Genomic DNA, 16,896 nt, shown 5'->3' on the forward strand with positions numbered 1-16,896 from the left:
TTTAGAGGGACCCTCCGGCCCTCCTCCTCTAGCTCATCCCATGGGTTAAGGACTCTGTTAGCCAAGGAGTTATGCTCACATGGAGCCTCATCCCTTTTCTAGAATGATGTTTTCAAAGTGTGGTCTCAGACCAGCATCATTATCATCACCTGTGATCTTGGTAGAGCGAGAGATTTTGGGTCCCAGCTGAGACTTAATTGAATCAGAAAATCTGGGGATGAGGCCAAAAATCTGTGTTGTAACAGGTCCTCCAGGTGATTCTGATGAATGCTAATGTTTGAAACCCACCGTTCTCAGGAGTCCAAGAGATCTGTATTTGAACCTAACAGATATGTTTGTCAAGAGAGGAGGAGAGAAATTTTCTTTGACAGCTTGAAAACTTGATTTATAACATCTAAATATGTAGACAAATGGCATTTGGGCCTCCATTTATACTCTTGCTCTAGGTGCTGGATTAGATCATTGCTAAAATTTCCTTCTCCATGTATGAATCAATAGATGCACACCACATTTTCTTTACACAATAGAACAGTATTCAGTATTCTTAAAAAAGAAGGAAATTCTGCCATTTGAGACAATATGGATAAACCTGGAGGACATGTTAAGTGAAATACGCCAAGCATAGAAAGACAAATAAGGCATGATCTCATTTATATGTGGAATCTAAAAAAGTCAACTCGTAAATGCAGAGAGTAGAATGTGAGTTGCCAAAAACTAGGGGATGGGGAAAATGGGGAGATGGTCAAAGAGTACAAAGATGCAGTAATGTGGAATGAATAAGTTCTGGAGATCTAACGTACAACATGGTGACTATACTTAACAATACTAAATTGTATACTTGAAATTTGCTAAGATTCTTGGCCTTAGTGTTCTTACCACACACACACACACACACACACACACACACACACACACACACACACACACACACATAACTAGGTGGTGATAGATATGCTACTTAGCTTGATTATGGTAACCATTTCACAAGGTATACATATATCAAACATTACATTACACCCCTTAAATGTGTACAATTTTTATTTGTCAAGTATGCCTCAATAAAGCTGGGTGAAAAAGAAAGGAAAATTGAAGTTATGCAGATGCTCAGATTCTGTACGATGGCAGAAATACAACCAAGCAAATTCACTGACTTTTTAAAATGGGTATAGGATGACCCACTGACTTTCTAGTGCTGAAAGTTTATGTTCGTGCATGAGAAACATGCCAGTGTTCAAGAATTTCATGAAAACCTAATTTTCATAATGACATTATCCTATCCTTGATGATTAATTTCTTAAATTTTCTACTTGTAACTGAGAAATTCCAGCTTAATTGCCTTTCTTCTTGGAAGCTAATGAATGAAATGCAAAAACATCCTGTGGATGTCTGTGGAGCCCTTCCTCAGGGGAGCTAGGGGGCCTTTGAGTTCTTTGCAATGATTTTCCCATCCAGCATCAGTGCACGCTGTCTCCCAATTGCACACCCCATGCAAGTATCTTGTTGCCCTCTGAATATCTGATTTAAGAATGACCTGATTAAGTAACAAAATCTAAAGTTTATCTTCCTTTGGCTTTACCTGGATTTGGGAGGTCCATAGGTAGTTCTATTGCAGAAGGGAATTCTCAGGATGCAGGTTATTAGGATGCAGGTTACCACAAACACAGTATATGTGGCCTCTGACTTTTATACTTTCCTTCTCACTTTGCCTCTACATTCAGAACTTCTGGAACTGACGGAAAGCCAGATTCATTTTGGCCAAGAAAAATAAAAATTCTTATTTTTGTAAGATGTTTTTTAATATCTTCAATAATCTAACAGTCAATTGAAGTTTCTAAATAAATTTATATCTTATGCCACTCTTCTTCATTGTGGCTAGGAGGTATGACATTTGTTTTAAAAATCAAATGTTTATAATTCATTCATTATGAAATACTGTTGTGTTTTTCATCTTTGGCTCTTATTCTGTCATCAAGTGTTCCCTTTAGAGAGTTCTTCCTTGCCTTTTTAAAAGTATGAGTTTGAGGAAGTTTTTGTTCATTTTCTATTATGTGATTACAATAGTTTAAAAATAATAATCAGGTGAGGCAGGGTGCTGTGGTTCATGCCTGTAATCCTAGCAGTTAGGGATGCTGAGGGGTGCAGACCACTTGAGGTCAGGAGTTTAAGACCACCCTGGACAACATGGTGAAATCCTATCTCTACTAAAGATATAAAAATTAGCTGGGTGTGATTGCATGTGCCTGTGGTCCCAGCTACTTGGGAGGCTGAGGCAGGAGAATCACTTGAACCCTGAGGCAGAGGTTGCAATGAGCCGAGATCACACCACTGTACTCCAGCCTGGGCAACAGAGCAAGACTCCGTCTCAAAAAAACAAAACAAAACAAAACAAAACACCAAACAACCTAGAAATATAGAAATATTACATTTCTTACAACTTTTATACTGCCTAAACAGATGCTAAATGGCCACTGATTCTCTTTATGTGTTGTTATTTTATTTTATGATATTGCTATGTTGCAGAATTACAATGGACAAGGAAAGAGGAGGAAAAAAACCCCAGCTACATAAATTTTATTTTACCTTTGATCCCTGCCTAAAGTTGTTCTTATGTTTTACCTGTTGGAACTTTTATATCATACACATTGTAATCCTAACATCTCATGAAGTTCAAACACAGGTCAGCAGGGAGAATAACTAAAACAACTCTAACAATTTGTAACAGTCGAAATTCTCCTCTTGAAATGTTGACATAATTTAATGCTTCTTTTTGAAAGAGAATGAGTGCTAAATAATGATAATGCCTGTTCAAAGATCATTGTACTTTGAATACTTATCCAGTATTTGCCTTGTATCAGAGAACCATCTGTGACCGAATTGATACAGGAACAGGAGAAAGAGCTGCAGTGGCTGACATTACACTCCAACTGGGAGAGCCTCAATGGGACCACTTTACATGAACTTCTTGTAAATGGGTAAGAACGCATTCATAAGAACTGTGTAGAGTCAGATTACAGAACAAGAATTTTCATCAGGCCTTTCTTTCATTTTTTAACTTAAGATAATCCTAATTTGTCTTTTCAGTAAAGAGTTTCCATAGATTTGCTATTGCCTTTACATTTCAACATTGGTTGCTTGTATTTCTTCTTTCCAGACATAGATTTTTTTTCTCTTTTATTCATCATTACAGAAATTATCATGGTGAGAAGAGAGGAACTTGGGTTCTAATCTTGGATTTCTTCTAATATCTTATTCAAAATAAAACCTCATGTCTGCATTTCCTACAGATGCTACATAGAACTAGATAACAAAGGGAATTGAAGCAATGATAACTAAGAAAACATGGAATGTCTAAGAGAGGAATAGACACAAAATAAAATTATAATCAAGTTGCCTTGAAAGTGCACATAAGTTTCCCCTAAAAAATCATTGCATCTTAAACAGGGCTACTTCACTTGTCTATGGGTGGGGTGTAGGAGGAAGACAAATTGAGGAAATTTACACTTACTAAGTTCTTATTGCATGATAGGCACACAGCTAGGTAGTCTTATATACACTGACTCATTTAAACCTCAAATAGATTTGTGAACCATGGATGATTATCCAATATTTTACAGCTTTAATATTTTATTTAGTTTAGAATATTTAAATAACTTGCTCAAATCTCACAGCCCACAGATGCTAAGTGATAGTGTCTGAACTCTAAATAAGTTTATCTGACTCCGAAGCTCATAAATGTTACTACCTCTTAAGAATTTTAAAGAGGAAAACTAAAAATGGACCATTTCCTCTTAAAATGTCTTGACATTTTCCTCACAGATCAAACTGCAGCCAGATTTCTGCATATTTGTCAACTGAAATACTTCCTCTGAAACAATGACCTAAACCTTTTAACAAAGTGATTTGTTTCCCCAAACTTGGAATTCCAGAAAAAACCTTTCAGGTCAGGTAAATGAATAAATAAATAACTCATTCTAGATTGGGAGTTAGTAAACTTGGTTCTAGTCCTGGTTTACTAACTAGAAGTGTTATCTTATATAACTGCAATTTCCAGTAAGAAGTTGGATGAATAGTCTTTGATGACTTTCCTATTCCTAAGAGCTATGTGTTTTCAATCTAACAAATAACAACTAATTATAAAGTATCTCTTTAATACCAAATTCAGCATTAGGATTTGAGCAGATGTAGAAGTGAATGAGGGTAAACAAAGGCCCTTATCTCAGGGAATGTACACTGTATGGAGTGAAGACAAAGATTATAAATTAGTAAAAATAATTTTGGACTTTGGTAAGTGCTGCAAATAAATTTAGGATAATGCAATAGAGAGTAAGGAAGAGAGGATTTTAGACTGTGGGAGGGTAGAAAGCAAATGAGCTTTTCTTGTATTACATATTGTATGCAAATAATTACACGTACCCCTATGTAAATTTAGCAAGAAATGAAAATACAGTAAATCTTCAGAAAGGAATGTGGAAATTATATATTTAGGGTTGGGTTTTGTTTTAAATCTGAGATATCTAGGATTCTAAGTACATCATAGTATTTTTGAAAGTCTCAATATGGGTTTTTATGGTCCTTTTTCATTTACATTGAGGTTGTAATGTAAATGTTTCATGGTTGGAAGACAACTTAGTGATTAAAATTTCTACCCCAAGCTGAATTATCTTGTGCCATCACATTGAAAGATCCTTTAACAGGGACTATGTTCTTGCATTCAAAGTTGAACTTAGATTTTAGAAAATTCTTTCCCTGAACCCACAATTCTTGTAAATTGCACCTACTAGTTTTGATCATGTCATCTAAAGTTATATGAAATAAATTTAAGCTACTTTTCCTCTTGTCAACTTCTCATACAGAGGAAATTTAACCTTGAAAATCTTCGTAAGACTCTTTTCCAGTCTAAACATTCCATTCCTTTATCTGTTCTTTAATTTCTGAAGTCATATTTTACTCGTCTTGGACTATTTCTCAACTGGTTTTGAGCACACACCACTTTGTATAAGCATAAAAAGCTGACATGCTGCCTCCTCACCATTGATTCTAAAAAGTACCCCCATCTCCCCTTGAGAATTGTAGTTTGAATTGACATTGTGGTGGTACTACCAGCCAAAATGATGTGGGAAATTTTGTTAAAATAATTTCTTTTCCCACAAATGTGAAATTACATTATGATATTAAATAAACTAAAAAAATGAGGTATATATATATTCCATATACTCCCGCCCACAACATGATTAATATCTGACCACACTCCTGCCTTGAGAATTCCTGCACCAGGGGGAATTGTTGCTCAGAGAATGTGATCTCCGATGGTAACAGTTGGAACTGTCTTGTTTTTCACTGGTAAAGTGTTTGAATTGAACAGTAAATACGTAACTTAATGTTATACTGTTTTATGTTTCCAAATCCAGGCAGTCTTGTCAGAGCAGAAGTAAAATTTCTCTTCTATGTACTAAACAAGGTGAGAGAATTAGAGATGTGGCAATGGGATATGAACTTAACTGGATTGGCTCAGGGGAAGAGTGATCCCTTGTAAGTGACAGCAAAGAGCTAAGCATTTAGCAAGGTTTGGCATCAACTCACAAACTGTGTCTTCTGCTCCTTGGTAGACTGTGGGCGCCGCCCTGCTGCCCGAATGAACAAAAGGATCCTTGGGGGTCGGACAAGTCGCCCTGGAAGGTGGCCATGGCAGTGTTCTCTGCAGAGTGAACCCAGTGGACATATCTGTGGCTGTGTCCTCATTGCGAAGAAGTGGGTTCTGACAGTTGCTCACTGCTTTGAGGGGTAAGCTGCACCTTTCCTTTTTTCCGTTGCCTGGATTTGATCACTTTGTCACTCAGGAATTCTCAGTGGCGTATGTAACTCCATGAAGCCACATCGAGGAGAAAGCCACAGCTAATCTACTTTCCAGGTCTTTATCTTCCTAAAGTTTTCTATCCTTGGTGTTGCAATCTAATATACTGGCTGCTCATTTGTTGGAAATGGCTGCATATTGCTTCCGATTTTTGTCCTAAGGAGGGAGAGAGAGAAAGAAGTTTAGAAGATTGACTCCATGCTACTCTTAGTCTCTTTTCTAGACCTCTTAAATATATCACATATATTATAACTTAAACAGAAGTGATTTATTTGGATACTACAATGAGGCTTGGATGCAGAGAAACTGTTGAGTGGTTTGGGAAGCAGACTTAAAGGTATAATGTGTGTAATATGTGTGCTATTCAGAGAGTGTGTGTGTTTTTGTGTGTATGTAAAGAGAGAGGTTATGTTATGGTCCATTTTATGGTTCCAAATCTAGGCAGCCTTGTCGTAGCAGAAGTGAGATTTCTCTTCTGTGTGCTGAATGAGGTGAGACAATTAGAGGGGTAGCAATGGGATATGAACTTAATTGAACTGGATTGGCTCAGGGGAAGAGTGATCACTTTTTTGGTTTGGAGCCCATCCAAACCAAACCAAAACACGAAACAAAGCAATGACAACAAACAAAGGTTTATTTTGACATAATTGGCTCATGTGAATCTGGAGGCTTGGTGAGTCCAAAACCTGATGGGGTAGGTGGCAGGCAGGAAGATTAGGCAAGAGTTGCAGTTCAATTTGCTGGCAGTATTCCTTCTTGCTGGAGAGGTCAGTCTTTGTTCTATTAAGATTTTCATCTGAATGGGTAAGATTCATCTACATCATGGAGTGTCATCTGCTTTACTCAAAGTCCGCTGATTTAAATATTAATCTCATCCCCCCCCCAAAGAAAAAAACACCTTCACAGAAACATATAGAATAATAGTTGGCTAAATATTTGGGCACTGTGGCCCAGCCAGACTGATACATAAAATTAACCACCACAATATGCCTAAAGAGAGGAAAATAATAAAAATAAGGGAAAACCTACCCCAAACTGATGAGCATCACTGCAGAATCTCTTCCAGCTATCTGTTGCTATGTAATTTAGTAGCAAAACAAAACAAAACAAACAAACAAAACCAAACATAAACAAAACAGTAACTACAAACAAAAACTCAGACATTTATTGTGCTCACTGAAGATTCAGACGAAGTGTAGTTGGCATAATTTGTCTCTGCTCTGTGATTTCTGGGGCCTCAGCTGGAAGATGCCAAGGCTAGGAAGAAGCTGGCACCATCTGAAGTCTGACAGTAGATGCTGCCTGTTGGCTGGGGCCTCAGTTCCTCTCCATATGAGACTCACTTCATGGTGGCTGGCATCCTCCAAATCAAGCTTCCCAAAAAGGAAGCCAGGAGGAAGCTGTATTACCTTTTTTGACTCAGCATCCAAAGGCACAAAATATTGCTTCTCCCATGTGGTTGCCCAGAGCCATTAGTCGCAGGCTCCACCTGATTCAAAGGGAAGAAACACAGACCTCCCACATCAAAAGACTTGAGGATAGGTTTTGAAAACCACCATACCAGCCATTTTATTGAATTTATTTTTAATAATTTTACTTTATTTAAATGAAGTAATATTAAATAATAGCAAAAAAGTTTGAGACAAAAAATAATCCGCAGATCTATTACTTAATTAAATGGATACTTTTCATTTGATCTGATTAGTTTCTAGGAAAAAAAAGCAATTTCATTTTTTGCCTATTTGTTATTATTTTGTCTTAGCTTTGCCAATTATTGTGTAACCACTGACAGAATTCAGTAACTTCTCTGGGCCACAGTTTTCTGTTATGTGAAATTAAGGGAATAATAATGCCTACCTCACCAAGTTGGTGCAGGCAGGAAGTGAAACAGTCGGTGTAGAGCTTTAAGAACTATGCCTGGCATCAACCAGTAATATACCAAAAGGTAAAGTTTTCTTTTAAAAAAACTATTGCTAAAATCATGCATTCTGCATTTTCCCTTAGCATTATGGCATGAATATTTTTGCATTTTGCTAACACTATTCTCCCACACTCATTAACCTTAACTCCTGATCATCCTTAAGGTAACCCCCGTTAGTGCATTATGAATATTCTCCCACAACCATAAACACATGTATTTTTCACAAGGCATCACTGTTTACTTTTGTAATTTGGAAGAACACTCTATACTTTCATTTATAAGTTGCTTTTCTCATGTAGCAATATATCATGGACATCTCTCCAGGTCAATTGACGTAGCTCTAACTCATTTTTTTTTAAGTCAAATAATATTCTATAGATTTACTATAACTTTAAAAATTATTCCCCAGTTGATTCCCAAACTAAACATTTGGTTTAGTTCCAGTTTGCTGCCATTTTAACAATACTGCAATAAATGTCTTAAAGAAAGCTACTCACCTATTGGTACTCTTGTTTCTAGAGGATACAGTTCCAGCACATACCTGTAGTTTCATAAGGAGGTTACAGAGATGGATACATGTTTTGTTCTCTAAGGGGCTAATCTGGTGAGGAGACAGACATTTAAACAAGTAATTAGAATACAGTGTGATAGTGATTATAAAATGGAAATTTGTATATCCAGTTATTTGATTGCTATTTTGGGGGAAATAAAACATTAAAAAAATCAAACTAGCACCTTCTTTTGAGAGCTTTTAATGTGTAAGATCCAGAATTATTGGAAGAATCTGCCTAGTATGTCAAAAAACACACTGAAATGTTATTGCTTTAGAAGGGGCCAGATGTTTCCAGATGTCTTTTCCAGACCTAATTTGTAACTCCATGGTAAGAAGAAGGTTGTACTAGCAAGAGTACATTCATCATGAGATGATTACCTAAATGAATCCAACAGTTTTTTTTCAGGGAACAGCGCTCTTTATGTGCTGGTTAATCTAGGTTCATACCCCACTTTTGTTATTTCCACATGTGTTATCCAAGTTTCCTTTTTCACTGGCAGATCTGTAAAGTTCAGGAGAAATCTTGCAATAGAGAAGAAATATGTGTTTATAATTAAGGGCATGTACATAATATTAAAGGCCTTGATGAAGTTTCACAGAACATTAAATTTAACAAAACTGTCAAGAGAGGCCTAGTCTATCCGTAAGAAGTTAGAAAATGCCCCACTTCAAACAAGCCTTTGCTTGAATGTGTGCTAATAACCCTGATTCTGTTTTATTACATCTCCAGGGGGAGCTGCAAACTTTTGGGAACTTCTAATTTATGCCATACTCCCTTTTGGAGCCATCAGTTACAGCAGTTAATGGGATATACTTAATATCCTGATCCCATAATTTGGCAAGGGCTAGAGTGACCCATTGGTAGGTCTCCTCAGCCTGTCTCTTTTAATTATATTTATGGGAATAAAAGACAAGTTTGTTTTGCTCTGCTATGAAGAGGTAGATAAAAATCCCAAATGAAAATTTAAAAACATGAGATGGTTGACCAGATCAAGCCCCATGTGTCCTAGTGATAATTTTCTTTCAAAAGTTCTAAGGAAGAAAGACTTTGACTTTCATGGGATAATTTAGCAAGCAATTTTCCTGTTTTCTTCCACTTCTAAAAGACTTAAGAATGAACTTCCTAGGCTGGCACACAGCTAGTAATGGTCAGAAACATCTGATTCCTCTCCAGGAAACCCACGTGAAAAACTGTCCTCCCACTACATGACCACAACCCATACTCCTGCCACGTCACCCATGTCTTGATTCCCTCTGCACGAGCTCTTCAAACCAACAAGATTTTTGGTTGGTGGCTGCACTTTGTCCCCTGGTGTCTCAGTCCAAAGAGTCTCCTTCTCGCCTCCTTTCTTTTTCTTTTTCTTTTCTTTTTTTTCTTTTTTGAGATGGAGTCTTGCTCTGTCGCCCAGGCTGGAGTGCAGTGGCACGATCTCAGCTCACTGCAAGCTCTGCCTCCCGGATTCACGCCATTCTCCTGCCTCAGCCTCCCGAGTAAGTGGGACTACAGGTGCCCGCCACCATGCCCAGCTAATTTTTTGTATTTTTAGTAGAGATGGGGTTTCACCGTGTTAGCCAGGATGGTTTTGATCTCCTGACCTTGTGATCCACCTGCCTCGGCCTCCCAAAGTGCTGGGATTACAGGCATGAGCCACCGTGTCCAGCCCTTGCCTCCTTTCTTTCCCTCAGCTTACCTGGTTCCCTGGGCTCATCACTTCAGTCTTTTCACCAGGACCTTTCTTTTTCTTTTCTTTTCTTTCTCTCTTGTTTTTTTTTTTTTTTTTTTTTTTTTTTTTTTTTTTTTTTTTTTTTTTGAAGGAGTTTTACTCTTACTGCCCAGGTTGGAGTGAAATGGCACAATGTCGGCTCACTGAAACCTCTGCCTCCCAGGTTCAAGCCATTCTCCTGCCTCAGCCTCCCAAGTAGCTGGGATTACAGGTGCCTGCCACCATGCTCAGCTAATTTTGTATTTTTAGTAGAGACAGGATTTCACCATGTTGGTCAGGCTAGTCTTGAACTCCTGACCTCAAGTGATCTACCCACTTCGGCCTCCCAAAGTGCTGGGATTATAGGCGTGAACCACCGCGCCCAGCCCACATTTTCTGATCCTATGTCTATGCTCTTCAGAACTGAGGGAGAGTATTACTGAAGAACGCAGATTCCTGCCATGCCTGACTTTCAACATCAGTTGGACCCTTAATATTACTCAATAATCTTCCACCTATTTCTAAACAGCTCCCTCTCCTATACCCCACAGAACAAAATCCTTGTTTTCACTTGCCCGCCTGCCCTGATCTGGCAGTCTTTTAATACACTGAGAAAAGGAAGTGAGAAGTTTGGTCTGACTTTTTATTACTGAGCTCATGCTGTGTCCTTCTGCTTACTTCTTTATCTTCTAGGAGTGTATGAACTGTGCCAGTCATTCACAATTTGTTTTTCTATTCCATCTACTCTTAAGAATTTGGCCCATTCCCGTCAGTAGTAATGTCCACTAAAAGAAAAATTTTCCATTTTAGATCTATACCTCCCATGGGGTGCTGTTTCTCAGCATCACTAGGGAGTGAGCAAGTGTGACCTTAAAAATCCCTAGGTGACTCTGACCTTACCTCATACTCCCCACTGCCCTGCCCTCTATGGAAATGTTTTCTGTCACCCTCCCTCTCCACTGGAAAATGTCTGGGTCTAGGATATAGCTAGCAGTTGGCCTAACATGCAATCCCATTGTTTTGGTGGCTTTCAGAAATTTGAAACTCTCTTGTTTTAAATTGTTGTAGTTACTTGCCTGTGTCTTTCGGTCTTGTCACTCCCTAGTCATGCATGTTGCATCTGCACCTGAACACCTAACCCATGTTGCAGAATATCATACACCTGTCTGCTAACTGAGGTCACATAAAATATGTGATCATGATTTCCAAATTAACATGTAACACAATCAGATGCTTTCAATATACTTCCACAGTAAAGTCACTCTTCTACTCTGATTGTGAATAGACAACTATTTGACAGCTTATTCTCTGTCCCCAAATCTTTGTCATCCTTTACTGATCTCACCTTATACTTCATGAATAAAATAGATGCCATCAAGTCTTTCACCTTGTCTTACCCCCAATTCCAACAAATCACCAGCCTCTTTGGCCACATTCACTGCTTTCCCTTGAGTATGGTGGACGACATGTCTTTGCTCCTATTTTAAAACAAGCATATCCCCTTTCATCTTTTCAAAGACTTTACTCTTAAAGTCATCATTTCTATTTTGCATCATTAATTTATCTTTTTTTTGCTGGATCACTCCCTTCAGCAACCATGCCATGCCTTAATATCACAAACCCCATTCCTTTGAATTCATATCCCTCTTCATCTGTTGCTCCATTCTGGCCACTATTCACAGAAAATCTCCTAAAAGAGTTTCATGCAGTCACTGTCTACACCGCTCCATGTCCCACATTCTCTTCAACACACTCTCGTTGGGTTCTTATCAAGATCATTACAGAAGTGACACTTGTTAAAATCTCTAATAACTTCCATCTTGCCAAATCCAATGATGTATTTTCAGTTTTCAACCCACTGGAACTCTCTCCAGTATTTTATCACTACATCCTTCTTGAAATACTTTCACTTTTCTTCTAAAATAACAGAAAACTCCTTGTTTTCTTCATATGTCAGTGACCAACTCTTTTTCTCTTTATTCAGCTCCTCCTTTTTTAGGCTACTGAATGCTTTAGTTCCCCAGTACCAAATTCTTGGCTTTCTTGTATGTCTAGAGTCACTCATCTCATCACATGGTTTATATACTAGTTCTGATTTGAACAAATACTTTTCATATTTGAAAAATATGAATATAAAGTATGTGAATAGCAATATGAATATCATACTTGAATATCAAATATATGAAATATTTGTTCATAACTTTTAAATTTATATCTCCAGCCCAGCCCAGATTTCCACCCAATCACCACTACCCACCAACTTCACATGAATACGTTTAATTGTGAAGATGTTCATTTGAACATGTAATAAACATCCTACTTTACATGACCCAAACAAATCTATTTATTTTTCACTTCTCCCACTGAACAAATAATTGTTGCTTCACAAACTTCCCCTATCTCAGTAAAAGGCATCATCCATCAGTTTGCTAATATGCCAAACCTAGGAGTCATCCTTAATTCTTCTCACATTTACTTTATCAGTAAATTCTGTAGAATCTTATTCCAAAAAAGTGGAAGCCAACCACCTCTCCCATCTTAAAGCTATAACCCTACTCCAAGCCACCATCATCTCACTTCTGGACTATTTATTTCCTAGGACTGCCAGAACAAAGTATCACAAGCTGAGTGATTTGAGCCATACAGTTCTGGAGGCTAGAAGTTCAGGATCAAGGTACTGGCAGTGTTTCTTCCTTCTGAGTGCTGTGAGAGAGAATGCCTGTTGCCTAGATCCTGGTGGTTTCCTGGCAATTTTTGGTATTCCTTGGTCTGTAGAAGCAGGACCCTACTGTCTGCCTTCCTCTTCAGATAGTTTTCTCCAGGTTATATATATAACCTGCTGGTGTTATATATATGTGGATTAGTCATATTGGATTCAAGCCCATCCTAATGAGGCTACCTCCATAAAGTCCCTATTTCCTAATAAAGTTATATTATAATATACTAGGAGTTACAACTTCTTCGACATATAGATTTTAGAGGGACACAACCAATCCATAATGATTACTGAAACAGTTTCCTATCTGACTTTTTTTGACTACTCTCTTGTTCCCTTATTACCTATTATTCACACAGTGAGATAGTGAACTTTCTAAAATATAAATCACACCATGTCACTCCCCTGCTTAAAACTTTACATTGACTTCCCTTTATAACAAGAATAAAATCTTCTCATTGGAGCCTATTAAGATCTAGTCCTACCACTTTGACTGCATCTCCTTCTAGTCTCCTATCACTCATTGGACTCCAACCTTTCTAGCTTTCATTCAGCTCCTGAAATCCTCCAAGCTCATTCCTGCTTCAGGACCTTTGTACTTGCTGTTTCTGCAGTTTGGAATACTTTCATAGAGTCTTAAAACTACTTTCTTTCCATTATTCAAGTCTCAATTTGAGTGTCACTTTCTCAAAGACCTTCCCTAACCAACCTAGCCAAAGCAATTGCCCTGTCAAATCTTCTACTACATTACCATATTTTTTTTACTTCTAAGTGCCTTAGATCATCTTATTTGTTCTTGTACCTTTTTTTTTTTTTTTTTTTACTATCTAGTTTAGTGGAACGAAAACTCTATGAAGACATGAACTCCATCTGCCTTCCTCATTCTTGAATTTTTATTTCTTTCAGCATGGCATACAGCAGCCACTCAACAAATATTTGTTAGTGGACAAGTCAGCCTCTTCTTGGTGTTGCTTAGTAATCATATTGGTAGTCATTTCAGTATGTGGGGTTGTAATTTGTCTGAAACTAGAAATGTTAACTCATCTGCAGAGGGTCAGTGATCTCTTACCAGCTCCTCCCATGCCTTGGACCACACATCAATTCACCATTTCCAATGTATTAAGCAACTGTATGTTTTCATCACATAGATTAATCATCTGGGTATTGTCTGAAGATTATTATCCTTGAATATAGAAATTGGAGGTAAAGGGCCAAGTGTGGTGGCTCACGCCTGTAATCCCAGTACTTTGGGAGGCTGAGGCGGGTGGATCACCTGAGGTCAGGAGTTCAAGACCAGCCTAGCCAACGTGATGAAACCCCATCTCTACTGAAAATAGAAAAAATTAGCCGGGCGTGGTGGTGGGTGCCTGTAATCCCAGCTACTCTGGAGGCTGAGGCAGGAGAATCACTTGAACCCAGGAGGTAGAAGTGGTTGCAGTTAGCTGAGATCGTGCCATTGCACTCCACCCTGGGCAACAAGAGCAAAACTCTGTCTCAAAACAACAACAAAAAAAGAAATTGGAGGTAAAGTAAGCTTCAAATGGGTCTGCTTTGTCTTACTTTTCTACAAACATTTAAATTATCTGTTAAAGACAACAATTTTCCTCTTTTCTTGTTCTATTTTGCACATCATTTTGCCAAGAAGCCATTTTTATTTTTCCCACTTTGTTTCTTTTTAGACAAAGTCCTGCTCATTCAATAAGTAAGACTTTTGGACAGTTACTTTGGTTTCATGCCATTCTTTTATGGTAGACTTCAAAGCTCTGAGATTTTTTATTTTTGAGATGGAGTCTTGCTCTGTTGCCCAGGCTGGAGTGCAATGGCGCGGTCTCGGCTCACTGCAACCTCCGTCTCCCAGGTTCAAGTGATTCTCCTGCCTCAGCCTTCCAAGTAGCTGGGACTACAGGCACGTGCCACCACACCTGGCTAATTTTTGCATTTTTAGTAGGGACAGGGTTTCACTCTGTTGGCCAGTCTGGTCTTGAACTCCTGACCTCATGATCCGACCACCTTAGCCTCCCAAAAGTGCTGGGATTACAGGTGTAAGCCACTGCTCTTGCCTACTCTGAGATCTTTTTGTAGTCACATTTACTGTTCAGCTGATTCTTCATTTTCTTACATACTGCAATTATTTGTGATGGTAGTATCAGAATTTGGCACTTAAACTCTTCCAACTTTATTGAGCCATGACTGCTTTAAGAATCTCTAGACATATTATCATAGCTTTCCCCCCCTAAAACATTCTGAAACCCGATTCTTGAAGGTCTAGAATATGTATGTGACTAGGCCCTTCTCTTGCATTTTTTGGAACCTGGCATAATAGAATTGTTCATTTCCTGTAATTTTATCACTGATGGCTAGCTTTCTATCATATTTGAGGGATACATTCAGGAAAGAGCACACATCTTCCTTCTATCTGTCACCTTATCACTCACAAGAGTCTCATCCATCCTATATGCTCCTGTGCCCAGTACCTTAATCCTTTTTGATGCCTGTGGACCCTTGTCTTTGTTTCAGAGAAGTTTAGTCTTAAGGATATGGTGTATAAGGTTCAAAGGATCAGCAATTTAGTCTATTACCATCACTTGCTGTCTCTGTGACTTCATGTGAGTTGCTCATCTCCTCTGAGTCATTGATTTCTCTCCTCTAAAATGGAACAATGAATCCCTATTTACATCTCACAGTTGGTGTGAAGATCATTTGGAATAAAGTGTGTAGAAACACTTGGAAAACTATTGAGATTATATCCTATTGAGACACCCAGGCTGCCAATCTAGTTTGCTTGTTGTATCCATTTTTAAATTTTTAGGCAGCATTTAAAACCACAGATACTTTGCATAAAATCCAGAACTTTGGCTTTCCTTAGACAATTGGAAGGTCAGGTTCCACTGAGCATTCCAACATGACAACAGTTTTCTGGAGCTGAGAGGCGGATGGCCCTCAGAATGGGTAGGGCTTGTGATGTAACAGTCTGTACTTACTGAATTTCCCCCAGCCACTTCATACATTTACTTTGAAGTCTCTATTCTAAAGTCTATTCACCAGATTTATAGTTGAAATCTACCAAAGGTACAAAGAGGAGCTGGTACCATATCTGCTGAAACTATTCCAAAAAATTGAAAAAGAGGTACTCCTCCCTAACTCATTTTATGAGGCCAGCATCATCTTGATAAGAAAACCTGGCAGAGGTACAACTAAAGAAGAAAACTTCAGGCCAATATCCCTGATAAATATGGATGCATAAATCCTCAATAAAATACTGACAAACTGAATCCAGCAGCACATTAAAAAGCTTTTCTACCACTATCAAGTAGGCTTTATCCCCAGGATGCAATGCTGGTTCAATATAAAAAGAACTAGGCAAAAGCCACATGATTATCTCAATAGACACAAAAAAGGCCTTTAATAAAATTCAACATCCCTTCATATTAAAAACTCTCAATAAGCTAAGTATTGAAGGAACATCCCTCAAATAATAAGAGCCACTTATGACAAACTCGCAGCCAATATCATGCTGAATCGGCAAAAACTGGAAGCATTCCCCTTGGAAACCAGCACAAGACAAGGATGCCCTTTCTTTCCACTCCTATTCAACACAGTATTGGAAGTTTTGGCCAGGGCAATCAGCCAAGAGAAAGAAAGAAATGATAGTCAGATAGGAAGAGAGGAAATCAAATTATCTTTGTTTGCAGATGACATTATCCTATATCTAGAAAACCCCATTGTCTCAACCCAAAAGCTTCTTAAACTGATAAGCAACTTTAGCAAAGCCTCAGGATACAAAATTAGTGTGCAAAAATTGCTAGCATTTTTATACACCAACAACAGGCAAGCACAGAGCCAAATCATGAATGAACTCCCATTCACAATTGCTACAAATAGAATAAAATACCTAAGAATACAGCTAACAAGGGAAGTGAAGACCTCTTCAAAGAGAACTACAAACCACTGTTTAAGGAAATAGGAGAGGACACAAACAAATGGAAAAAAATTCCATGCTCATCAATGGGAAGAATAAATATTGTGAAAATCGTCACACTGCTCAAAGTAATTTATAGATTCAATGCTATTTCCATTAAACTACCATTGACATTCTTCACAGAATTAGAAAAAACTATTTTAAAATTCATATGAAACCAAAAAAGAGCCCAA

General features: G+C 38.1%; 1 protein-coding gene across 9 annotated transcripts in view; it reads left to right on the top strand.

Moving 5' to 3' along the window:
* Window positions 1-16,896, top strand: part of CORIN (corin, serine peptidase) — a 270,543-nt gene that overhangs the window by 238,160 nt on the left and 15,487 nt on the right. For all 9 annotated transcript variants that reach the window (XR_007725852.1, XM_050791596.1, XM_050791599.1 and 6 more), the window contains 3 exons: window positions 2,856-2,972; window positions 5,409-5,458; window positions 5,607-5,781. Coding sequence is in view for 8 of the 9 variants with exons in the window: in XM_050791596.1 (XP_050647553.1) it covers window positions 2,856-2,972; window positions 5,409-5,458; window positions 5,607-5,781 (342 nt within the window). In the remaining variant the exon portion in view is untranslated. The remainder of the gene's footprint in view (window positions 1-2,855; window positions 2,973-5,408; window positions 5,459-5,606; window positions 5,782-16,896) is intronic.

The sequence above is a fragment of the Macaca thibetana genome, chromosome 5, assembly GCF_024542745.1.
Source record: "Macaca thibetana thibetana isolate TM-01 chromosome 5, ASM2454274v1, whole genome shotgun sequence".
Lineage (NCBI taxonomy): Eukaryota > Metazoa > Chordata > Mammalia > Primates > Cercopithecidae > Macaca > Macaca thibetana.